Consider the following 27767-nt stretch of genomic DNA (forward strand, 5'->3'; position numbering starts at 1 on the left):
TTTATTACGTTCTTGTTTAAAACTGTCACCTGCTTCTTTTAATCTTTCAGTTAGCTTTTTAGTCTAGAAGATCAATACCTAAGTGAATGGAAGAAAAAGTATAGGGATACTCTTTGTGCCATACAGAAATCATTGTAGGTCTACTTCTTTGTACTTACTGAAAGATATCAAACTACTCACCGCAAAAGCCAACATCCAATCAGGGCAGTGCTTTCAATCTGTCCCCTGGTGCCCATAGTACACTATATTACCAAAAGTATTGCGACACCTGCCTTTTACATGTACATGAACTTTAATGGCATCCCAGTCTTAGTCTGCATGGTTCAATATTGAGTTAGCCCACCCTTTGCAGCTATACCCGCTTCAACTCTTCTGGGAAGACTGTCCACAAGGTTTAGGAGTGTGTGGGAATTTTTCTTCCAGAAGCGCCTTTGTGAGTTCATGCATTGATGTGGACAAGAAGGCCTGGCTCACAGCCTCTGCTCTAATTCATCCCAAGGTGTTCTATTGGGTTGAGGTCAGGACTTTGTGCAGGCCAGTCAAGTTCCATCACCCAAAACTCGCTCATCCATGTCACAGTCTTCCATGAGTTCCCATCACTGGGACTAAGGGGCCAAGCCCAACCCCCAATACATAATCCCCCTCCACCAAATGATTTGGACTAGTGCACAAAGCAAGGTCCATAAACACATGGATGAGTGAGTTTGGTGGGAAGGAACTTGACTGGCCTGTACAGAGTTCCGATAGAACACCTCATGCATGAATTAGAGCAGAGACTGCGAGCCAGGCCTTCTCATCCACATCAGTGCCTGAACTCACAAATGTGCTTCTGGAAGAATGGTCAAACATTCCCATAGACACTCCTAAACCTTGTGGACAGCCTTCCCAGCTGTCAAAATTGACGCTCTATTTTTGTTTATAGCGCAAAAAATAAAAACTGCAGAGGTGATCAAATACCCTCAAAAGAAAGCTCTATTTGTGGGGGAAAAAAGGACGTCAGATTTGTTTGGGAGCCATGTTGCATGACTGCGCAATTGTCAGTTAAAGCAATGCAGTGCCGAATCGCAAAAGGTGCTCTAGTCTTTGGCCAGCCAAATGGTACGGGGCTGAAGTGGTTAAAGGAATTTTTTTTTTTTTTTTTTTTTTTAGAATGGCCTAATTTTTTTTTTTTTATTATTGCATTTTAGTCCAAATATGAGATCTGAGGCCCCATTGACCCCATATCTCATATTTAAGAGGACCTGTCATTCTTTTTACTATTAACCACTTAAACCCCGGACCAATATGCTGGCTAAAGACCAAAGGTGTTTTTACAGTTTGGGACTGCGTCGCTTTAACAGACAATTGCGCGGTCGTGCGACGTGGCTCCCAAACAAAATTGGCGTCCTTTTTTCCCCACAAATAGAGCTTTCTTTTGGTGGTATTTGATCACCTCGGCGGTTTTTATTTTTTGCGCTTTAAACAAAAATAGAGCGACAATTTTGAAAAAAATGCAATATTTTTTACTTTTTGCTATAATAAATATCCCCCAAAAACATATATAATATTTTTTTTTTCCTCAGTTTAGGCCGATACGTATTCTTCTACCTATTTTTGGTAAAAAAAATCGCAATAATCGTTTATCGGTTGGTTTGCGCAAAATTTTTAGTGTTTACAAAATAGGGGATAGTTTTATTGCATTTTTTTTTTTTTTTTTTTTTACTACTAATGGCGGCGATCAGCGATTTTTTTCGTGACTGCGACATTATGGCGGACACTTCGGACAATTTTGACACATTTTTGGGACCATTGTCATTTTCACAGCAAAAAATGCATTTAAATTGCATTCTTTATTGTGAAAATGACAGTTGCAGTTTGGGAGTTAACCACAGGGGGCGCTGTAGGAGTTAGGGTTCACTGTGTTAGTGTTTACAACTGTAGGGGGGTGTGGCTGTAGGTGTGACGTCATCGATCGTGTCTTCCCTATAAAGGGAATGATGCGATCGATACGCCGCCACAGTGAAGCACGGGGAAGCCGTGTTTACACACGGCTCTCCCCGTTCTTCAGCTCCGGACCGGGTCGGGACACGGGCCGGGACACGGCTGGGTACAAGTACAGGACGTATATATACATACATGTGCCCAGCCGTGCCATTCTGCCGACGTATATGTGCAGGAGGCGGTCCTTAAGTGGTTAAAAGGGATATTTACATTCCTTGTAATAGGAATAAAAGGGACCCAAAATGATAAAAAAAAAACTGCGTCAAAATAAAGTCAAATAAATTAGATTTTTTTTTTTAAAGTGCCCCGTCCCGATGAGCTCACGCGCAGAAGCGAACGCATACATAAGCACATGTGAGGTCTTGCCGTGATCGTATAACACTCACTTTTTTACCCTGAAAATAGAGGGTAAACTGTGCCTGTGTGTTATATGCAGGGGGATGTGGAAAGTTTTTTTTCCTGAAACTTCCCTCTTAAAGTTGGGGTGCGTGTTATACGCCGATAAATACAGTATATATAATGTTTGGGGGTTCTAAGTAATTTTCTAGCAAAAAAATACTGTTTTTAACTTGTAAACACCAAATCTCAGAAAGAGGCTTGGTCCTTAAGTGGTCAATCAAGATGGCCACACCTAGAAACGCTAGGGGGTGTTTTCAAAGTGATTTCTTAGCAGAATAAATCATGGAGACATGAATTAATGGGTGAGAATGTGTTGATGCGTTTTGTTCCGCTTTAAGTTGTGAACATCTAAAAAATTATAGCAGAAAAATTGCAGTCAACATAACAAAACCTTATGATGACTAAACCATTCTGAAAACAGCATAGTAAAGTAAATTACATCACGATTCTTTTGCTTAGACAAAAGATCACGATTCTCAAAAATTTAATGCCAGAACCCCCCCTTCCCCCCAAAAAAATGTTTTTTTATAAATAAACCTGTGATTTATCTGAAAAATATGAATATATAAAAAAAGAGACCAGTGATATGTCTATAATGTTAAAGATTACATAACTCCTATGAAAAAAGCAGAATAAAACTTTGATTCTGATTTTTTCATAGGATTTATATGGTCTTTAACATTATAGACATATCACTGGTCTCTTTTTTTTTTTATAGATCAGAAGCAGTACTGCCAGCAACCATTGGGTGGCGCATTGATACTCAGTTGTACAGAACTGTGAGAAGGTTTAATACATCAGCAGTACCGCCGGCAACCACTGGGTGGCGCATGGATACAAACTACTGTTGTGAGAGAAGCTCATCCAGCGGCGCAGGCTGCTGACGTCGGTTTCGATGTCGGCGGCATTTGCGTTCCACGCTGGTTACGTGGAACCAGCGGTGAATACAATAGAATCGCGGGTCATCCCACGGGGAGATCGCGAGCGGAGAGAATCGAAATCGCGATTCTCTCCGCGATTAATCGTGCAGCTCTACATACTAGGGCCAATTTAACTGCCAGCATATAGTATCTTTGGCGGGTGGAAGGAGTACCTGGAGTAGACCCACGCAGGCAGGTAGTGTTGTTCTTGGGATTCGAGCCATTGACCCTAGTGCTGCAGTGCTGCCATATTAGTAATATACGAACAGACAATTTTGTGGTTTCCTGGGATAACCACTGCCTTAGTATATCAAACTAACCGGAAAGAACGGATTCACTTTAGGTTTAGTTGATGCACTAAATTTTAACGACAGGTTAACCAAAGGAGTAGATTTTGGATCCTGTGTCCAATGTACTTTTGCACTGAAAACTACAGGCTTCAATCCTCCAATGGTGAAAGTTAACATACCGTATTTGCCGGCGTATAAGACGACTGGGCGTATAAGACGACCCCCTAATTTTCCAGGAAAAATTTTGGTTTTGGGATATACTCGCCATATAAGACTACCCCCTTCCTACTAGTCTTTCTGGAAGCTGAGGGGTAGCCAGAACCGCTGACAGAGACAGGCTTTTTCAAATCTCACTGTGCCATTACATTACATTACATGTCTCACTGTGCCATTACATTACATGCCCCCACTGTGCCCCCCACTGTGCAATCACTTGCCCCCACTGTGCCATCACTTGCCCCCACAAATCATTGACGCTCGCAGCAGACGGAGACTGTCACCGGCGTATAAGACGACCCCTGACTTTGGATGCATTTTTTTGCATCAAAAAAGTCGTCTTATACGCCGGAAAATACGGTAGTGATTTTGTTAATGAATGATGTATTGTATCAGTGATGCAGGTTTTATATTTTGAGAAACAACATTAGGTACTTGTTCCCTTATGCCAGGCTCACACTGTTCTGGTGTGCTAACACATTTTTGGTAGGGCTGCCAACACACCTCAGTGTGGCAAAACCACACCTTACCCATTTTGTAATGCAGGTGATATAATTTGCTGCTCAGTGATTGCAGTATTGTAGTCTGCATCTCCCCAAGGTAATACATAAAACCTGGCCTGTTAGTGGGTCCTGAATGGCACCCCAGTGCAGTGATGCATGTAGTGCATATTACAGCTCTGGGAAAGTGTCAACCAACCCTTATAAAGGGTGCTATGTATTTTTTGTTATAATTCATATTTGATATACTCATGCCACATTATCTTCTTTATTGATTTTTGTAGTTCCAAATACAATATTTTATTTACCACATATTGAGTTACATTAGAGTAATATTTTGAACAGACCAGCCAAAATGAGTATGGACAGGTATCCATTTCTGTAGAATTCTCACTACGATTCATTTGAAATCCTTGTAAAATGTCTCAAATATTTACTCTTTTGTATCAGTATAAACAGTTTACCCACATAGCTGTCTATGTGGTTCAAAAATGCTCATATCAACCTGTTGATACTGAGATTTAGTTTGTTCACCCAAAGTTTTCATCATTTCAAACTAAACACCACTTCTTTGATATCACAATACCAATACATGTTTTGCATTATCCTTGTATCCCAGGCACTAAATTCTGCAATTTCTGGCTTGTTATATCCTGAATATAGGGCAATTAGTGCAGAAAATCTTTACCACTCAGAATAATTCCCTGTGCTCGCTGTACATAAATAAACATGACATATATATATCTATATATATATATCTATATATTATATATATATTATATATATATATAGTGCCTTTTCCACATTTTGTCATGTTACAACCAAAAACATAAATGTACTTTATTGGGATTTTATGTGATAGACCAACACAAAGTGGCACATAATTGTGAAGTGGAAGGAAAACGATAAATGATTTTCATTTTTTTTTTTACAAATAAATATGTGAAAAGTGTGGCGTGCATTTGTATTCAGCCCCCCTAAATCAATACTTTGTAGAACCACCTTTTGCTGCAATTACAGCGGCAAGTCTTTTTGGGTATGTCTCTACCAGCTTTGCACATCTAGAGAGTGAAATTTCTGCCCATTCTTCTTTGCAAAATAGCTCAAGCTCTGTCAGATTGGATGGAGAGCGTCTGTGAACAGCAGTTTCCAAGTCTTGCCACAGATTATCAATTGGATTTAGGTCTGGACATTTACTGGGCCATTCTAACACATGAATATGCTTTCATCTTAACCAATAATCTCCAAAATGCAGCCTAGGGGGCAAGAGAGGCCCTTTGCTTGCCTTATCTGGCCCTTGAGACACTATTTCACCAGCTGACACCAATTATGGGGCACCATTACCACAACTGACACCACCATCAATGGGGCACTATTCCTTCCATTTAAACCAATGATGGGGCATTTTTTGACTCTCACTGGCCACAGTCTGGCCTCCCTAAATCCGGAAGGGCAGTAAACTGGCCCTTTGTTTAGAAAGTTTGGAGACCCCTGATCTAAACCATTCCATTGCAGACTACGATTGCCCTGTATTTGGCTTGATCCATCTTCCCATCAACTCTGAGCAGCTTCCCTGTCTCTGCTGAAGAAAAGCATCCCCACAACATGATGCTGCCACCACCGTGTTTCACAGTGGGGATGGGGTGTTCAGGGTGATGTGCCGTGTTCGTTTTCTGCCACACATAGCGTTTTGCTTTTAGGCCAAGAAGTTTAACCACTTCCTGCCCGCCATATAGCAGAATGACATGCGCAAAGTGGTTAAGTTATCCTGACTGGACGTCATATGACGTCCAGCAGGATAAGTTGCGATGGTGCCCCCGCGGGGGCACACCACATCACCGATCTTGGTAAAGAGTCTGTGATCAGCTGTGTCCAATCACAGCTGATCACAGCATAAACAGGAAGAGCTGTATATCTGATTTTCCTCCATTCGCACTGACAGACGTGAGTAGAGGAGAGCTGACCAGTTGTTCTCCTGATGCTAATTTATTATCAGTGCCCCCCCCCCAGGATGCCCACCCAGGACCACCAGGAATGCCCACCAGGGTTGCCAATATGTGCCCATCAGAGGTGCCAATCAGTAATGCCTGACATTGCTGCCTATCAGAGCCACCCATCAGGGCCACCTATAAGTGCCCATCAGTGCTGCATATTAGTGCCACCTCATCAATGCCGCCTCATCAGTGAAGGAGAAAACGTACTTATTTACAAAATTTTATAACTGAAACAAGGAACAACTTTTTTTCAACATTTTCGGTCCTTTTTTTATTTGTACATAATACCACCAAAAGAAAGCTCTATTTGTTGGAACAAAATGATAAAAATGTTTTTTGGGTACAGTGTTGCATGACCGTGCAATTGTCATTTAAAATGCAACAGCGCTGAAAGCTGAAAATTGGTCTGGGCAGGAAGGGGGGAAAGTACCCTGTATTGAAGTGGTTACTTTTAGTCTCATCTGACCAGAGCACCTTCTCCCACATTTTTGCTGCGTCCCCCACATGGCTTCTCGCAAACTGCAAACGGGACTTCTTATGGCTTTTTTTGGCAATGGCTTTCTTCTTGCCACTCTTCCATAAAGGCAAGGTTTGTGGAGTGCACGACTGATAGTTTTCCTGTGGACAGATTCTCCCACCTGTGAAGCTGTGAATCTCTGCAGATGCTCCAGAGTTACCATGAGCCCCTTGGCTGCTTCTCTGATTAATGCTCTCCTTGCTCAGCCTGTCAGTTTAGGTGGACAGCCATGTTTTAGTAGGATTGCAGTTGTGCCATACTCTTTCCATTTCCGGATGATGGATTGAACAGTGTTCCGTGAGATGTTCAAAGCTTGGGATATTTTTCGATGTTCAAAGCTTGGTATATTTTTCATAACCTAACTCGGCTTTAAACTTCTCCAGAACTTTATCCCTGACCTGTCTGGTGTGTTCCTTGGCCTTTGTGATGCTGTTTGTTCACTAAGGTTCTCTACCTCTGAGGGCTTCACAGAACAGCTGTATTTATACTGAGATTAAATTACACACAGGTGGACTCTATTTACTAATTAGGTGACTTGTGAAAGCAATTGGTTTCACTAGAATTTAGTTAGGGGTATCAATACAAATGCACTCTAAACAGTATAAATCTTGCAAGCTACCTTAAGCATATATTGACTTATTGTATAGAAAGCTGCTAGCACTGATCACATCCCATATGATAGTGCAATATAAATATAAATAAAAGAAAGTGCTGCACTAACTTATTATTAACCTGTGCTACTTACTATTTCCGTGTGTACTTGGGGGGGATCCATAGTGGAGAAGGATCTGGGGTTTTGGTAGATCATAAGCTCAATAATGGCATGCAATGCCAAGCTGCAGTTTCCAAAGCGAGCAAAGTCCTTTCTTGTATTAAGAGAGGTGTGAACTCCAGAGAGAGAGAGAGAGATATAATTTCCCCCCTGTTCAAATCATTAGTAAGACCTCATCTGGAATATGCAGTTCAGTTTTGGGCACCAGTTTTCAAAAAGGATATCTGGGAACTGGAGAAAGTGCAGAGAAGGGCAACCAAACTGATAAGAGGCATGGAGGAGCTCACCTATGAGGAAAGATTAGAGGAACTGAATTTATTCACTCTCGAGAAGAGGAGAATAAGGTATGATCAACATGTACAAATATATAAGGGGTCCATATAGTGAACTTGGTGTTAAGTTATTCACTTTACGATCAACACAAAAGACAAGGGGGCACTATTTACCTCTAGAGGAAAAGAGATTTCATCTCCAAATACGGAAAGGTTTCTTCACAGTAAGAGCTGTGAAAATGTGGAACAGACTCCCTGCAGAGGTGGTTCTGGCCAGCTCAGTAGATTGCTTTAAGAAAGGTCTGGATTATTTCCTAAATGTACATAATATAACTGAGTACTAAGATTTGTAGGTAAAGTTGATCCAGGGAAAATCCGATTGCCTCTCAGGGGACCAGGAAGGAGTTTTTTTCCCCTGCTGTAGCAAATTGGATCATGCTCTGCTGTTTTTTTTTTTGCCTTCTTCTGGATCAACTGTGGGTATAGAATTGGGTATATGGGATTGTACAAGATTTGTTTATTTTTTATGGTTGAATTGGATGGACTTGTGTCTTTTTTTCAACCTGACTAACTATGTAACTATGTACTTCCACGTTAAGCTTGGTCAAAACATGCATATGAACCACCTCTGGGTTCAGTATTTGTACTGGGATCCTGGGCTGATTGCTGGTATGTTTTCCACATATATATAATAAAGGAAACTAAATAGTGTGATATTGTTTAAACTATTTTTATTAATAAACATTAAGTCCTTTATTAATGTACATTTCATTGGTACTGCAGTGCATCACTCTTTAAAGACCAAAAAAAACGCTGTGTCTACTGAACTAATGTATCCCTTCCCTGCTGAGACCGATCCACTGTCTCCTGCACCGCCCTGTCCCGTCCCCAATGCGTCTCGATACTGGGAATGTGATGTATCTTCCTCAGGGGGAATTTGACTGGACGGTTGCTGTGTCGGTCAATATATTGTGTTATTTATATGAATACAAATGGACGCCACACTTTTCACACAATTATTTGTAAAAAAATCAAAAACCATTTATCATTGTTCTTTCACTTCACAACGATATGCCGCTTTGTCATCACATAAAATCCCAATAAAATACATTAAAATTGTTGTCAATTTCAAGGGGTATGAATACTTTTTCAAGGCACTGTATAACTAAAATATCACTTTTGATTGAACAGGCCTTTAAAAAGGTTTTGATTAGGCATGTCCCGATACCACTTTTTTAGGACCGAGTACAAGTACCGATAATTTTTTTCATGTACTCACCAATATCAATTACCGATATTTTTTTTTAAATGCAGCCATGTGTCCCCAAACGCAGCCATGTGTCCCCAAACACAGCCTTGTGTGTCTCTCTCCCAATGCATCATGTGTATCTCTCTTCCAATGCAGCCTTGTGTGTCTCTTTCCCAATGCAGCATGTGTGTCTCTCTCCCAATGCAGCATGTGTGTCTCTCTCCCAATGCAGCCTTGTGTGTCTCTCTCCCAATGCAGCCTTGTGTGTCTCTTTCCCAATGCAGCCTTGTGTGTCTCTTTCCCAATGCAGCCTTGTGTGTCTCTCTCCCAATGCAGCCTTGTGTGTCTCTCTCCCAATGCAACCTTGTGTGACTCTCTCCCAATGCAGCCTTGTGTGACTCTCTTCCAATGCAGCCTTGTGTGACTCTCTTCCAATGCAGCCTTGTGTGACTCTCTCCCAATGCAGCCTTGTGTGACTCTCTCCCAATGCAGCCTTGTGTGACTCTCTCCCAATGCAGCCTTGTGTGTCTCTCTCCCAATGCAGCCTTGTGTAGGTCTCCCCCTGCCGTTTAGTTGATCGGCGCTCGGGGAACATAACAGCTTTCATTTGAATAGCTGTATGTTCCCCGCCGCGTCATATATGGCCCCTCCCTGGCAATAGAATGTACTTCTTCTCTTTCCTTCGGTGCACCCCAAAAACGGAGACTGCGCTTCATGCAGTCTGTGTTCGCCTTTTCTGTAAGATGCAAAATATAGTTTTGTAGTATACAATAATTTTTACCGCTTTTTAGGCTGTTCCCTTTAATGATTACTGTAACATTGTAGCAAACTTTGAAAAATCACTTGTGTCTAAATTGGAGACAAATAACATTAGAATTGGGCTATTTTCAAAAAAAAAAAAAGCCAGAGCATAGCAGGACATCAATTTCCTGTAACAATACATTTAGAAGACAGAGAATGAAAATCCAATCAGTGGAGAGATACAGCAGAGTAGTTTTTAAGAGGCTGCTAAGAGCGAATGTGGTGAAATGACATTGAAAGTCATTACTGCTGATAACACATTAGACTTTACACCATGTACCTTAGAATAATGAAAGGCATGTGGTGCTAACATATGACAACCCCACTACAATTTAAATTCATTTCTTTTGTTACATGGTTCTATATTTTATGCATCAAACATTGCATTGTATACTTGATCTTTGTGATAAGACAGAATTAATTGCAATATCAATGACATTTAGAAAGCTTAATATTTATCTTTGTGTTGCAAAATCGCTCTAGGTAAAAATAAGCCCTTCCAAAGAATGGAAGCTATTAAAAAAATGGTGTGCTTCGCTACAAGATATGTTTACACTACACAACATAAAATCTTACTGTAATGCAACTTTAGACCAACCAAGAGAGATTTAGATCACTGTGTTTTTTTTCTCTTAACCTATAGTTTAAAGGTACACTGTGGCAAGCATTGTAGAATGAACAATGATTTCAGTGAGCTTGTGTCTTTTTTTTTCATCCAGCTAACTACAATTTTTCATCCAGGTGCACCCGTCCACCTCAATCCCTTTTACCATTACCTGTAGACTCAGAAAAGCCTGACTGTGATCGTGGAAAAATTAAAAATAAATTATTTGTACCCCTCATCTGCTGGTTGCCGTTTGATATTAGGGTCTTAAGCCTTTGAAATATTATCTATTCACCACAATTCTCTGTCCAATAAACGTGTGCTAATATTAGCCAGTAAAGCTCTATAACTATTATGGGTGGATCGATGGACCATAAAGTCAGGGAAGTTAAATGCTTAGTAATAAAGTGAAAGCAGGATTTGAGGGATAAAAAGAAAGGACATTAAAGTAGAACTATATGCATTTTGGATACAGTGAGGCCTCGTATACACGATAGGTTAACCAGAGGACAACGGTCTGATGGACCGTTTTCATCGGTCCAAACCGATAGTGTGTGGGCCCCATAGGTTATTTAACCATAGCTTAAAAAAAAGCCAACTTGCTTTAAATTTAACCTATAGAGAGGGAAGCAGGAGACATGGGACGGAGCAGTCACACTTAGAGAGAGCTCCAGTCTTCACAGGGCTCTCAGCCACACATCAGGGCTATTCATACTGCCAAAAGCTCTTTTTATTGACACCCCTGCACACTAGCACCTGTGCATGCCGAATTCAGGGAAGAGGAGACGCTGGAGCAGCCAGAAAACCCTCACTCATTATCTCCTCAGATCACAGCAGCGTGGCAAGATGGCTAAGCATGGTGCTGGAACCATGCTTTCCCCTCCCCCCTCCTCCTCTGCACAAGAACTTCCACAGGCACCTCTGGAAATGAACTCTGCAACAAACAGTGAGTACACCCCACTTACTAAGGCAGACCTGGACATTAGCCTAGAAGCTATTTGCACTAAGCTCCTTGACAAATTCCAGACAGAGATCCAGAAGTCCACAAGCACATTGTCCCAGGAAATAGCCTCACTGGGGTCTCGTACAGACCTGTTAGAAAACAAGCATGATGAACTCTCCATTGCTTTTAATGACCTCTCCAGGGAACATGAATCCCTCTCATCTGCTTTTACACAGCTGCAGGCACATGTCCAGGACCTGGACGACAGAAACAGAAGGTCTAACCTGAGAATTAGAGGGGTCCCAGAAACCATCACAGACCTGGTACCTTACTCCATTAAGCTTTTCCAGCTCCTGTTGCCAGATCATAGTCCCCAGGCTTTTGTCTGCGATCGTATTCACCGTGCATTGAGAGCTAAACCCTCTCCTGACAAACCACCCAGAGATATAGTGCTATGTATGAAGGACTTTCTGGTGAAGGAGGAGATCATGCGCGCTGCTAGAGGCATGAGAAATATCACTTTGGAGGGAGTCCAGCTGCAAATCTATCCTGACATATCCCAAGCAACGCTGGACAGACGCAGAAGAATGAAGGAGATCACATCAGTGCTTTACACTGCCAGGATCAGATACAGATGGGGGTTCCCTTTTAAGCTGATTGTCCCTTACAACGGAACCACTTACATCGCCACCACCATCCCAGAAGGACAGGATATTTTACTCAAGTTGGGACTGATGGATCCTAGCAATCTCCCGCGCACCCCATCCACGCCTCGCCCAGCACCTATCTGGAACACACCAGTAATCAGAGGAGACCGTCGCAGATTCAGACCTGACGCCGATCCATGGCGCCTGAAATAACTACCCTTTTCCTTGGTTCACCCATTTAATCCTTTTTTCCTCAGGTTTACCTAACAATTGGTCTCAGGTTTTGACTCTGTTTTTTTTCTTTTTTTTCATATTGATATAGCTTTTTGCTGCTCACTTTAACCCTAGGTTAAGTACATATTTAAATAAGTATTCTGGGTTTCTATTATGAGGTTTCATTTAGTTTATTTTGCAATTTTGCCCTCATGCTACTTCAAGTTATTACAATATCATAGTACATGTAATGGTGTAGATGATATAGTGTCATCATACATATTTGTTAAGAGGTTGTCAGTTATGTGGTAACACTGCCATCTACTGCCATATGCTGGTATGTCTTACCCTTTTCAGGATTTCCATATGCTGACCATTTTTTGCTATGCAAGATATATTGGCTAGCTGACTCCTACACACTGATGGTCTGGTATTACTGATATAGTAATGTTTGTAATTCTCCTGTAGCTCCTTTCATGGGCAAATATTGCCTAACTCGCCTCAGGCTTAATTGTGTATGTATATGTATGTGTATGGATATATGTATATATACATATATTTTTTTTTATCTGCCCTCTGTGGGCCTTATACATTTACCAGATAGTTTTTCTGGTTTAACATAATAGATAATTACACCTACCTCATCTAATGTGGTCTCTCTTATAGAATTTTTTGCACTTAATATGACTTGCGTAATTCAGTTATGGGTTCCACTGCACAATTTTTGGACTTAGAGTCTGTGTCTAAGATAGTTTATATATGTTTTTTTTTTTTTTTTTTTGGCGGTAATCTGTTTGGTTGTCTCAGCAATGATCGTCACAGGTATTTTTTCTAATGTAAATTTTTTGTGGCTCCCCGCCCCGTGTCGCTATGATTTTCCCCCACTCAGTCAGGACTGCTCTCTTTAATATGAGGGTTGCCCTTTCTCGTCTGAACTGCGAATTACTATGGTTTTTCATTTTACTTAATTTAACATTGGTTACAGTGTTGGTTATTCGCAGTTGTATGTCGACATCACTGAGTTTCAGACCAACTGGTCTATTGTTGCTTCACTGTCGGTTGAAGAAAAAAAATTCTTTCAACCCCTTTTTTTTCCTACATTTCTATGTTTGGTTAAACATATTTAATGGTACATTAGATGTAATCTCTGATAGAGATGGTAAATATGGTACACTCTTTGCAAAAGTTTTTTTATTTGTTGAAGTTATACTTGTCTCAGGTTTCCTTACAGTCTGGATTAATAATAGGTCATTAAACAGATCAAGACCCTTGGCTCCCTGCCCCCCCCCCTAAACTTACAGTTCCTCAGTTACCTCACTTCCTGTTGAATTCTTATGACACTCTCTATGGTTTATGGCTATTACATTAATCTCTCATAATGTGCAGGGATTCAATTCCCCAAACAAAAGAAAGAAGGCGTTCTTGCAGTATAATAAGTTGAAAGCCAAGATTGTTATGTTGCAGGAAACACACTTTATGAAGGATGCTCATCCTACCTTCTTTCACAAAGCATATACTCAATCCTTTTACACCACATCCTCCTCCAAAACCAAGGGAGTGGCAATTTTTTTCCACCATTCTTTTCCATTCGAAATCCAGCAAGTTTATAAAGACCATGAAAGTAGGTTCATCATAATTAAAGGCACCCTATCAGGTAGAGAGCTTACTGTAGCTAATGTTTATGCACCTAATGATGCACAGACCTCATTTTTCACCCAATTTTTTAACAAATTGCAACAACTCCACTCTTCACATATCATAGTAGGTGGTGACTTTAACTCGGTCATGCAACCGAATCTGGATCGTAGCAAACAAAACTTGAGTTCTAAAACACTATCTAAAACAACCATTACACATTTAAACGATCTACAGCTAATAGACTCTTGGAGAGCTTTAAACATAGGTGCACGTGAATATACATTCTACTCTCACCCACATGACTCATACTCTCGCATTGACCACATATTCTGTACCCCTATTATTCTAGCTAACACACATGATGCCGCAATACACCCTTGTTCCTGGTCGGACCACCAAATTGTCACTCTTAGTACAGAATTCATAGGCCTTACCCCTACCCCTTACTCATGGAGATTAAATGAATCTTTACTTTCGGACCCTGTTCATCAACAAGAAATAGCATCTGAAATTAAGGATTATTTCATATTAAACTCAAACCCTGATATCTCTCCCTCCACTCTGTGGATGGCACACAAAGCAGTAGTGAGGGGTCACCTTATTAAGCGAGCTGCACAATGTAATAGAAGTAAATGGGAAAAGATTCACTCCCTTACAAAAGATCTCCAAAACTTATATAAAGACCATACACGTTCACACGACCCAGATACCCTTAAATTGATATCACAAAAACGCACAGAGCTGGACTCTCTTCTCACTTTTAGAGCAGAAAAAGCTCTTCGGTGGTCTAAGGCAAAATTTTTCTTATCTAGTAACTCTTATTCTACAATGTTCGCCAGGAAACTCAATCAAACAATTAAACCCACACACGTTTATAAACTTAAAAATAGCTCAAACCAACTAATCACTCACCCACAAGAGATTCTTTCTATCTTTAAAAACTTTTATTCGGACCTTCTTTCAGCGCCAAACTCTTCAATCCCTCTCTCCTCCATTAATTGGTTGGATAATCTCCCCTTCCCCAAATTAACTAAAACTAATATAGAATCACTAAATGCACCCTGTACGGAGGAGGAATTACTTCAAATAATTAAATCACTCAAAAAGAACTCTGCCCCTGGCCCCGATGGTTTCTCCTCCTTATATTATAAACAATATCACCAATTTCTTATACCACACCTCTCCAAACTATTCAACAATATACTGAAAGGAGACCAATTCCCAGAGGAAATGTTACTTGCAAATATGTCCCTCATTCCAAAACCGAACAAGGACCACACACTGCCCCAGAATTATAGACCCATCTCAGTCATTAACAATGATCTTAAAATTTTTAGTAGACTCTTAGCAAACCGACTATCTGCTATAATCCCCACTCTAATTTCCCCATATCAATCTGGTTTTATCCAAGGTAGACAAATCACGGATAACATTCGGTTAGTTACAAACATCATTCAGGATGCAAATATACACTCTCAACCACTCTTAATGTTAAGCCTTGATATTAACAAGGCTTTTGATAGTGTTTCCTGGACCTTTTTAGACATAGTCTTGAAAAAATATGGCTTTCAAGGTGAGTTTGTACATGCCTTCCATGCTCTTTATCATAATCCAGCCACCAGAATAAAACTCCCGGGCTGCAACTCTGAATTCTTTAAACTTGGCAGGGGGACACGACAGGGATGCCCTATGTCCCCGCTATTATTTGCGCTGGCGATAGAACCCTTGGCTACAGCAATTCTTAATCACACAGACATTAAGGGCTATTCCACAAAAAATGGTACATATAAGTTAAGTATGTATGCGGACGACATGCTTTTATTCCTCACCCAACCGAATATTGCTCTTCCCAACCTCTTACAAACACTTAATATATTTTCGTCACTATCAGGTCTCTCAGTTAATGTATCCAAGTCTATAGGGATGCCTATAAATATCCCTTCAGCTCAATTAGAATCATTGCGGTCCTCTTTTAACTTTTCATGGTCAATGGAGTCACTCCCATATCTAGGCATCTTTCTTACCCCCAATATTAAAGATATAGCTTCCAAGAATTATACTTCGCTATTGCTGAAACTGAGATCAACTCTTAGAATGTGGAAACCCTTCAACATCTCATTCCTTGGTAGAATCACAGCGGTAAAAATGATAATATTGCCAAAACTTCTTTACATGTTTCGAGCACTTCCAATTAGAATCAACAAAATTCTGATTACAAAATTCCAGTCTGATATTCATAAATACATTTGGGCAGACTCACACCCTCGTCTTTCCAGGTCTGTTTTATTTAAATCCCATAGGGATGGGGGTTTGGGCCTTCCGGATTTTTGGCTATACTACCTAGCCGCCAGATGGTCTCAAATGGCACAATGGCACATTTCCAACCCTAATCTCCCATGGGTAGCATTCGAGAGAGATTCGATCCTTCCCTATTCTATTTCCGGCATCCTTTGGGGAAATAAAATTCCTAATCACGCTATAGAATCCCTTAACCATATAGTGTCACAATCATACCAATTATGGAAATTATACAGTGGAAAATACCATCTCATCACTAAATCTCCCCCACATGCATCCTTCATTGGTGACCCGAAATTTCATCAATACACCAAGGGCTTGGGAGACTTTTCTTGGTGGATCAGTAATAATCAGACTTCCCTATTCAACTTTCTAGAAAACAATAACTTCATTCCCTTCTCCTCGTTGAAATCTAAATATCAAATTCCCAACACAGAATTTCACAACTTTCTACAGATTAGACACTTCTTTAACACATACTTTCAGACTACAGACACAAACCCACCTTCCTTTTTTGAAAAACTTTGTCTGAAATCCCCTAGAAAACGTGGCTTTATTTCTGAGGTGTACCCCGAACTCATTAATAACACAGATTCTCCAAAACTTTCTTACATGCAGAAATGGGAACAGGAGATATCCTTCTCTTATTCCCCAGATGACTGGGAAGAATCTATCAACAACCTTCACAAATGCACTAGATCAATTGCTATTAAGGAAACTGCACTGAAACTATTCACCAGATGGTACTATACCCCAGTTAAACTACATGTAATATTTCCGACCGTTTCACAACTATGCTTCAGAAACTGCAACTCCATTGGTTCATTCTCACACACTTTCTGGGACTGTGATAGAATCACATATATATGGAAACAACTTGAGAAATTTGCCTCTAAGATTTCAAACTACAATGTCAAACTGACAGTTCAGAACTGTCTTCTGTTCTCCCCTATTATAGGCCTCCCCATACAGCACATGAGACTAATCCACACAATCTGTGTTGCGATCCACTGGCTGTTTGCTTTTCACTGGAAATCCCCCACAGTTCCATTAGATCAATTGAAAACGAGAATTAACAATATAAACCTTATGGAAAAAATCTATCACATTGTTCAAAATTCGATCCATATATATAATAAAAAATGGGACCCATGGTTTGAACATTCTGCTACTTTCTTTAATCCCATCTAAATCGCATAATTCCTTTTGCTGATCTGTTTATCCTAATAACACTTATGGTTTTATATCTACTTTTTGACCCTCATCTTAATTCTCTACTCTTTAGAACTATGTTTTATTAATGTTACATAAGATTTGTATAGTTTACTATTGTCTATTTTTTGACTCCTGGACATTTTCTTATGTGTACTCTTTTTTTTGTATGCCATTTTGCTTTTTGTACCACCATTTTGTACCAAATAAAAAAGTTTGTAAACAAAAAAAATTTAACCTATAGATTCCTAACTGATGGGAAAAAAACGATCGTTAGTAGGCACAACCATCGGTTAAAATTCCATGCATGCTCAGATTTAAGTCGACGCATGCTTGGAAGCATTGAACTTCGTTTTTTTCAGCACGTCATTGTGTTTTACGTCACTGCGTTCTGACATGATCGTTTTTTTAACCGATGGTGTGTAGGCACGAAGGACCATCAGTCAGCTTCATCGGTTAACCTATGATAACGGTCCAATAGGCCGTTCTCATCAGATGGACTGAAAGGGTTCTAACCCCTGCAATGTTTTTTAATGTATTTTTTTCCATTTGCCTCCCATTGTGGAGTTTTACCTTTTTTTCCTGGTACATAGCCAAGATGGGAAGTGAAAATCACTGCAAATTAAAGGGGTTGTAAAGAAAAAAAATGAAAGTGTAAATGATCCTAAGAACAAAAAATACTGCATACCTGTCAAAGGTGGTGGCAATTCTGGTTTTATTTTTTCAAGTATTGTTTTTATTTTTCTCCTGGTGATTTTGACAGGAACCATCACTGACCTAGGATGAAGGCACTTTCCCCACTCATCCTACTTTATCAGGACAAAAGTACAGAAACCTTTGCCTCTCCTCTTATGTTTAGTATAGAGGCGAGAAATTCTTTATTCCTCAGAGATAACTGGAACAATGTAATTCATAAGAATGCACTTATATAGTAGATTTATGCCAAGATCAACAGATTTTTTCTTTTTGCAAACTTCAAACAGACATAACAAAATGCTTTCAATTTAACAGGCCAGAAGGGACCAATTATGAGAAGTTCATTTTTGAGGTTGCCATACCCTTTATGCGTTAATATATCAATATATCAGCGGCAGTCTGAGTAAAAGCTGAATTGCAGATCATGATTACTGTTGTGTGTTTCTTTTTTGAGAAACGTCATCTTTAAAACTTTTATTACCATATATATAATTTATTATAGCCTGGCCATACATAGCTCATCAAAATAACGGTTCTCCAATCCCTTTCAGGGTCATTCTTTAGATCTTTGCAAATATATCTGCTTTTCACCTTTACAGATTTGCTCAATCTTTTGCGATTTTTAAAAGAAAAAGTGCCAAATATTACCTGTGTCAATTAAAAAAATTTCTGACAATTTAAACTGATTAGTTGTTTGCAGAACCTTAAAGGGGCTGTAGAGGTACATTTTTATTTTTAAAATAACAAACATGTCTATGCTTACCTACTCTGTGCAATGCAATCGCACAGAGCGGCCGGGAACCTCCACCTTTTGGGTCCCCCGTAGGCGCTTCTGGCTCCTCCTCTCTGGCCAGTCCCCCCCCCATGGAAAGCCGCTTCCCATGGGGGCACTGCTGCGTCCATTGACACAGACAGCGGGACTCAGCCCTGCCACCCGCTCCCTCATCTCTGGTTTTGATTGACAGCGCTGGGAGTCAATAGCTCCCAGTGCCCCAGCAAAGCCAGCAAGACCTGGACGTGATTGGAGAAAAGATCTACAGATGTGCACATGCTTGATCAAATGAGGGCTCATGTAATTAAATGGGAGGTGAGGGGGCAATGCTGACACCTAAACATTTTTTATTTTAATGCAAGAAATGCATTATGGTGAAAAATGTTTAGACTTTACAACCACTTTAATTGATTTTGGAAGCTTTCTATGTAAGAATTATTGACTATGCAACCTGCTGATGTGGACACATACATACTTTTCTTTATCATTAATTAAAGAAGTTCTATCATTATATATGTTTTAATGTTGTTCAGTTCTCTAGGGCAATGTTTTTCAACTCCAGTCCTCAAGGCGCCCCAACAGGTCATGTTTTCAGGATTTCCCTCCGATGAAACGGCTGTAGCAATTACTAAGGCATTGAAACTGAGCAAATCACTTGTGCAAAATGATGGCAAGCCTGAAAACATGACCTGTTGGGGCGCCTTGAGGACTGGAGTTGAGAAACTCTGCTCTAGGGGACCAAGTGTGTATAGAATTTGGTGCTACTGAGATCAATCCCTATGCTTCTAAGCAGCATGGTTGGACAGGTTTCCACCCTCTGTCCAACAAATCTGCTAGAGAGGAGATTTGTGATCAATAGCTCTGATTCACAAAAAAGAATCACAGAGCCTGCAGTGCTGTGTGTCTATTAGGGCTGCTTTTACACATACACAACCCAGTCGATGGATAACACAGTGCTGCAGGGCTGTGTGAGCTTTTTGTTTTATTACTGTATAAGCAGCGCTTAGCACAGCACCACTGGATCAAAAATTCTGGGGCTTTCCTAGGATGTGACATTCAGGCACTGCGAAGTGGGCCGTTCCCTCTTTGGATCCAACAATATTTTGCCTTAATAAAGGACTGACTGTAGCTATTGAAATGCTCCAGTGTTTAAATATTCCACTGATAAATGTTTGGAAGCCATTTCCAAATCCGTGTATACAACCTGCTATAGCTGTCGTGTCAGTCTGTCAAACCTTAAGAAAATAGACTCTGCTTATATCAACAAATCTAGCTACATTCTTACTGAACCTTTAGTTGTAGAGTGCTTAGATTTTTTGCCTTCAACCCTACATTATTGTGGTGTTCTCTTAGCTGATATTATCCATTGTATCACCCGAATGAGTCTCCTGTCAGTGAATCTCTCTATTCCTGAAATGTAGGTCTGTGGAAGAGCAACGTAAATTGCACGCCCTGAACTTTTTTGGTGCTTCCCAAGTCAATTTTATACATTTTACATTTGCTGGTGGTTTGAGTACTCATTTACCCTGATGGGAAAAGCCTAAGCCTCAAGCTGGCAAGTCTGCTCCTGACTCTGAAGCCAAAAAGAGATCCTTTTAATTCTCCCAGGCTTTTTGCTCTCAAAAACAAAACCTAAAGCCTGCTGTACATGGATCAAAATGTGGCCAATTCAGAAGGAACTGACCAAATTTTTATCTATGGGCAATGTGGTTGTACAGAAGTAGATCTACGGATTGACTTGTTTACAATCGCCCTGTCGAATCTTTTCTGTTCAATCAGTGTCACTGGCTATAGTTTGAAAGCACTAATTTCCCAACCGTATATTACATGACCAATTTCATTTTGAGAACACTAATTTTACAACCATGATTTATATGACGTAAAGATTTTTAACATATTTTTCACAGTAAGTCTTTGTTCTTCCTTCTTCCACATAACTTGGCTCCCAGATTGGAGTTTGTTTGGGGAAAACAATATGATGAATTATGATGCATTTCATGGGTCCTAACCCTACTTTATCTGGTTCTGGCAAATTATAGATAACAGTCAAAATGCACATCAATGAATATTGTAAATCTATACATAAAACACTTTACTTTGTCTACACATAAATACCTTATATTGTGAATATGTTTATCTAAGACTGGAGTAATGGGCCTGGGGGGCCACCATCCACGCCAAACCTCCCCAGGTTAACTATATCTTTAATTAGTTGGGTGAGAGTGATCCCAATATGGAGTTGGGGAGACCTATACACTGATCTAGTGTTACCTACCCCGTGAAAAATGTGTCAATAGGAGCCTGGCGATCTTCCTTTTGAAGTGAAGGGGAGAGATAACCCTTAATTGTAATAGCCCCTTTCCTAATCCCATTCATTCCTAAACAGTCTTTCAGATTTCTAGGGGAAAAGGAACGTGCCACTTGACTATAGCCTAAAATGTCAAGGTAAAAGAAAAAACAAAAACACACCTATTGTAATCAATGGAATAATCATTAAGGGCCTCATACTATAATGTACCCATATTCCATTAATGTAAACGTGCAACTAAGGTCTTACTGTCATAGGTATAATAAAATTCCACACATGACAAAATATCTTACATAGATTTCTGGGCTCTTTAAACCACACTCATTAGGACCCAATATCTATGCCCTCACATTCCTTTAACGAGAGCCTTAACGATTAAACCAGTGGACCAATCTCTCAGCTTCAGCAGACATTGTCATAAATCAAATTTGGTCCCGTCAAATTAAGACCCTTCTACTGTTAGTGAAATATGACCACACCCACTATTTGATGTGATTTGGAGGGTGTGTATGGGGAGGGGTTTTGGGGGGTCGTGGTTGAGTTCCAGCACCTATTGTTTGAGAAAAAAGGCTATATATATATATATATATATATATATATATTTCTTTAGTTTCCTGTCTTAAAGGTTTGTTGGTCCCAGTCTTCTTTTCTTGCCTTTTCTCCAACGACCTTTAGGACCACAAATTTGGCACCTCAAAAGTCCCACATTTTGCAAGCGTTTGTTCACTGTGGCATAAACGATGAGGAATACAATTTCACATTCATAAAGCATAAAAGGCATCCAGTACAGCTATATTAACTATTTCTCAGCTTTAATTAAATCTGGGAAGTAGGGAGTTGGGTTATGACTTAAAGGGGTTGCAAAGGTAAAAAAAAAAAAAAATCCCTAAATAGCTTCCTTTACTTTAATGCGGTCCTCTTTCACTTACCTCATCCTTCGATTTTGCTTTTAAATGTCCCTATTTCTTCTGAGAAATCCTCACTTCCTGTTCTTCTGTCTGTAACTACAGGCAGTAATGCAAGGCTTTCTCCCTGGTGTGGAGAAAGCCTCTTGGGGGGGAGGGGGCAAGCAGGAGGGTCAGGACACTTTCTACTTTGCAGATAGAGAAAGGAGCTGTGTGTTAGTGGGCGTCCTGACACTCCTGCTCGCCCCCTCAAGAGGCTTTCTCCACACCAGGGAGAGAGCCTTGCATTACTGCGTGTAGTTAGACAGAAGAACAGGAAGTGAGTATTTCTCAGAAGAAATAAGGACATTTAATAGCAAAATCGAAGGATGAGGTAAGTGAAGGAGGACTGCACTAGGGTAAAATAAGCTAATTAGGGAAAAAAATGTTTTACTTTTACAACCCCTTTAAGGCCTCATTCACACAGGCGGACTCCGTCGCTCTGTCCGCAGATCTCCACTGAGCCGACGGATGACAAGCTCCTCTCTGCTCACTGAGCGGGGAGGGGCTTGTCGGGCAGCGCTGTCCTCCTATGGAGCGATCTGATGAAAACGCACAGCATGTCCGTTTTCATCAGATCTTGCCCGATCCGATCCGCATGGACGGATGGGGACGTGGCCCCCATACGTCTGTTTTTAGCGGATCGGGTCAGATGTCAGCGGACATGTCTCCGCTGACATCCGACGCTCTATAGCGATGCATGGAGTGGCCGTTCAGGTCCGTGACAGACAGACCCGAACGGCCCGTAGTATGAATGAGGCCTTTAAGTCAAAAACCCCACTCCCTTCTTCCCAGATTTAATTATAGCTGAGAAATGGTTAATATAGCTGTACTGGAAGCTATTTAGGGAAAAAAACTTTACAACCCCTTTAATTAAATATATTTGAGTTATAGGTCCACATTTTTTCACGTGTACTGTAAATGAAATATAACAAGAGCAGTTTTCTTTATATGTTGTACATTTGTAATCACTTTATATTGCTAATCTATGTTTTTGTATATATATTTTAGGACTGGTACATCACATGTCAAACTTGATTGTGGAAACAGCAGCTTTGTATCTTGAGGTTGATGACAAAATTCGCTTGAAAACTGCCAATGCACAGCTTCTCCTATTGCTTGACATTTTGCATTGCATGCTAAAATACACATCTGGTGTGGTACGACTGGTCATTCAGGTATGGGGAACAGAAAATGCTATTCATAGGGGAACTTGATATTCTGTATACTTTGGTCATTCTCCATATGCCCAAATTATAGCTTGTAACTCTGTAAACCTCTGAAGTATTTTTTTTCTTTATTTTCGGTTTCCAGTGAGAGCTAGAAAACAGAGTAGCAATATGTATGTTAAAATATTTAATATTCAGCTGAGTTAATACAGACTGTGCTTAGAGTACCAGCAGATGGCCAGTTGAAAAACATTTTTATAGGCACACGTAAAAAGCTAACATAAATAAAACATTTATATCATTAATTGGACAAAGTTGTGACTTAATTGGATTAAATTACTATTAGGCGTTAGGCTAGGTTCATATCAGTGCGGCTGCGATTTGATCCGATTTTTAGTGTGATTATGTAGTGCAAGTTGGTTACCATTTGCCTGCTGCTGTTATGAGGGCTGAGTCATTCATTGTTAAGGAGCTGGCACCTGCCGGCATCCTAACAACCAGTGACTAATTTCCTGACGGTAGAATATAAACATAAGCCAACATTAAATTTAAGAAAATGTAAATACACGATGTGCAGGTCCCTCTTCAATCCATAACAGGCTGTCCAGGTCTTTTATGGATTTTTGTGTCCTAGGGAGGTGTTTCTAACTGTGAGGGAGTGGACTGATTGGGAGTATAGAGAGATCTCTGTTCCTAATCACTAGGAACAGACGATCACACTGTACTTCCCTGACAGAACGGGGATCTGCTTTGTTTACACTGGCAGATCTCCGCTCTGCCTCTCTGTGGAGCGATCGTGGGTAGGCCAGCAGACATTGCAGCCACGCCCATCAGCTTCAGCGCTGCACCGCAGGCACCCACCCACTATAACTATTACGCGGAGCATAGTGCCAGTATGTCGATTTGCGCAATAGAGCCATCCTGACGCAGTATAACTGTGGTGGCTGGTCAGCAAGTGGTTGAAAAGGAAAGGAATTTTTAAATAACATTCAATTACAATATGAGTTGTGTCACAATTGCATATGCTTTATATATATATATATATATATATATATATATATATATATATATATATATATTCAGGATTTTTTTTCCCATGAAAGTGGAGTTACCCTTTAAGTTTCCTTTAGGGATATTTGACAGCAAAACGCTGTGTGGGAAACTCACGCTCTGTGCGTGTATACATCACTACATTCAAAACACACTGCACTTGCGATCTGCAGTGGCTGGCAGTGTTAACACCCCAAACAAAGATCAAAAATTAAGTGCATTTGCCTGCACCATATCCAATGGTACAGTAGACCTATGTGATCTAGTTGCTGTTCACTTGTAAAGTACTGCATGCGCTACTTGTGTATATTTCTTATAGTACTGAAAATAAAAGTACATTTTACTAATTGCTTTCTTCATGTACATGTAGGCACAGAAGAATGGTCAAGGAGGAGACCCACATGCAGCTGAAGACCTTCTGCTGGCCAATAAGCCTCTGACAGACCTAATTAGTTTGCTCATCCAGCTGGTAATATCTTAGTTATTTGATATTGTGAATTTAACCTAATTTTACAATCTCAGTTTAGTAGCTTGCTTTTTAACTCCATTTGAATTGTATGGAACATAAAAAGGTTACTAAGTTCAGTACATTTACCTTACAATTCTAATTAAGCTCACTAGACCAAAATAAATATGTGGACTCCTGCTGAAAATGATCATCAGGCAAACCTAGTGACTTCAGTCACTTATCCACAGCAAGTATAATCAGGTTAAAGTCACAACGTGTAATATGCATATGTGTTCGAAGACCGTTTCTGCCACAGATAATATTGAAGCCATAGAAACAGCACGACAGCCAAGGCAGCTAATAGGAGAGATCAATAACATTCAGTTACATATATCTTTTTGACTTGGGAGTGTTGGATACATGCAATGGCCAGGAACCAGCAACACAGTGCAGTTCTATCACAGACCACCAGAAAGGAAAATATTTTGCATCTTGTTTTAAGAATGGTTTTATTTTAGTGTCAATCCTATAGTGACAGGGTAATTTCAGTAAAACAGTAAAGTTCATTACAGCTAATAAACATTATGCCCCAGATAGATGCTAAACCAGCACCCTTTGTAGGAACATTATTTCACTTAAGCCCCGTACACACGACCGGGTTCTGATGGAAAAAGTCAGATGGACTTTTTCCATCGGAAATTACGACCTTGTGTATGGTCCATCCGACCTTTTTCCAAGGAATTCCATTGGAGTTTAGATAGAGAACATGTTCTCTTTTACTCCGATGGAATTCCTTCGGAATTCCGATGTGAGTTTAGCCAGGCTAATGCCTGATCGTGTGTATGGGGCATAAGAGGCTTGACCATTTTATCAACTACTCATAAGGGTTGGTGGTTTACAAATCTTACTCCAGTTCCCACTTTCTGCAGAGCAGGTGTCACAAACCTAAAAATTATCTACAAGTGTATATGATAGATCAATAATGTATTGACCATCAACAGTAGATTTTGAAACATGCATATATGTATTGCTGCACAGTGTGGAATAGTAACATAATTTAAAATTTTAGGAGTCACAGTCAAGAATATTACATATATATGTGTATATGGATGTTACAGTATTATGTGTGCAAGGACAGGACTCCTATATATTATAATATTGTCTGGGTGGGGACGTTAATTTTTATGTCCTATAATAAATGTTAAGGCGATTGTTCGATAATATACTTTAATTGCAAGAAATATTGAATTATAGTTGTCTTTGCAAGATATTATACAATATATGGTCAAAAATCAGACCGTGTTTCTATTTTCTGATTAAATCATCACTTGACACAGGACTAGTGCAGACACGGCATTACAAATGAGATTAAAACTTTGAGGTTTTGTGACCCTTTAGCTTTCCCTATCACAAGTTGAAATTAATCAAAGGTGTAGTACTCTGTGACAAATGAATTTGACATGGGAACGATTTGTGTTCATACTTGTTACCCAAAATTGCTGAATACTGAAAAAAGTTAAATTACATTAGTATATTTCTAGGGATGTTAAACTGAACATTTACTTAAAGTCCTATTTTAAAATTTGAAACGTGCTGACTTTCTTAGGTCATGTTTTTATCACTTTGTAATTCCATATTGTAATGCACCTAATGCTGGATAATATGGTGGTATACTGCTTATTCCATATAGTGAAATAAAAAAAATATATATATATATATATATACACACACAGCACTGTGCAAACATTTCAGGCAGGTGTAAAAAAAATGCTGCAAATTAAGAATGCTTTCAGACATAGAAATGTTAAGAGTTTATTTTTTAAATAAATTAACATAATGGAAAGCAAGTGAACAGAAAAGAAATACAAATCAAATCAATATTTGGTGTGGCTACCCTTTGCCTTCAAAACAGCATCTGTTCCTCTAGGTATACAGTACTTGCACACAGTTTTTGAAGCAACTCGGCAGATAGGTTGCTCCAGACATCTTGGAGAACTAACCACATATCTTCTGTGGATGTACCGTATTTTCCGGCGTATAAGACGACTTTTTAACCCCTTAAAATCGGACGAGAGGGCCTCCGTGATAGGCGAACACTGAACACAGTACCTCCTGGGAAGCTGAGTGTTCCGCCTATCACGGAACAGAAGAAGTAGGAGGCGCGGCTTTTGAAAAATGGACGGCCGCGATTCTGCATGTCTTAGGATAATGTAAGGGATCGTCAAGACACAGTCAGGCATGTCATAAGGGAACAGCGAATCCGGCATGTAATGGGGCACAGTGAGTCTGGCATGTAATGGGACAGTGAGGCATGTAATGGGGCACAGTGAGGCATGTAATGGGGCAGAGTGAGTCTGGCATGTAGTGGCACAGTGAGGCATGTAATGGGGCACAGTGAGGCATGTAATGGGGCAGAGTGAGTCTGTCATGTAATGGGGCAGAGTGAGTCTGGCATGTAATGGGGCAGAGTGAGTCTGGCATGTAATGGGGTACAGTGAGTCTGGCATGTAATGGGGCACAGTGAGTCTGGCATGTAATGGGGCACAGTGAGTCTGGCATGTAGTGGGGCACAGTGAGGCATGTAGTGGCACAGTCTGGCATGTAATGGTGGCACCGTGAGGCGAGGCATGACTAGTAGGAAGGGGGTAGTCTTATACGGCGAGTATATCCCAAAACCAACATTTTAGCTGGAAAATTAGGAGGTCGTCTTATACGCCCAGTCATCTTATACGCAGGCAAATACGGTAGGTTGCCTCAAATCCTTCTGTCTCTTCATGTAATCCCAGTCGGACTTAATGATGATAAGATCAGGGCGATGTGGCAGCCAAACCACCACTTCCAGGACTCCTTGTTTTTCTTTACACTAAAGATGGTTCTTAACCACTTGCCGACCAGCCACCTCAGCTTTACTGCGG

General features: G+C 40.2%; 1 protein-coding gene across 1 annotated transcript in view; it reads left to right on the forward strand.

The window, feature by feature from the left end:
* ULK4 (unc-51 like kinase 4) overlaps positions 1-27767 on the forward strand; it is a 798383-nt gene that overhangs the window by 523076 nt on the left and 247540 nt on the right. The window contains exons 33-34 of the mRNA XM_040353131.1: positions 23197-23363; positions 24775-24873. Coding sequence (XP_040209065.1) covers positions 23197-23363; positions 24775-24873 — 266 coding nt within the window. The remainder of the gene's footprint in view (positions 1-23196; positions 23364-24774; positions 24874-27767) is intronic.

This window comes from Rana temporaria, chromosome 5, assembly GCF_905171775.1.
Source record: "Rana temporaria chromosome 5, aRanTem1.1, whole genome shotgun sequence".
Taxonomy (NCBI): Eukaryota; Metazoa; Chordata; class Amphibia; order Anura; family Ranidae; genus Rana; species Rana temporaria.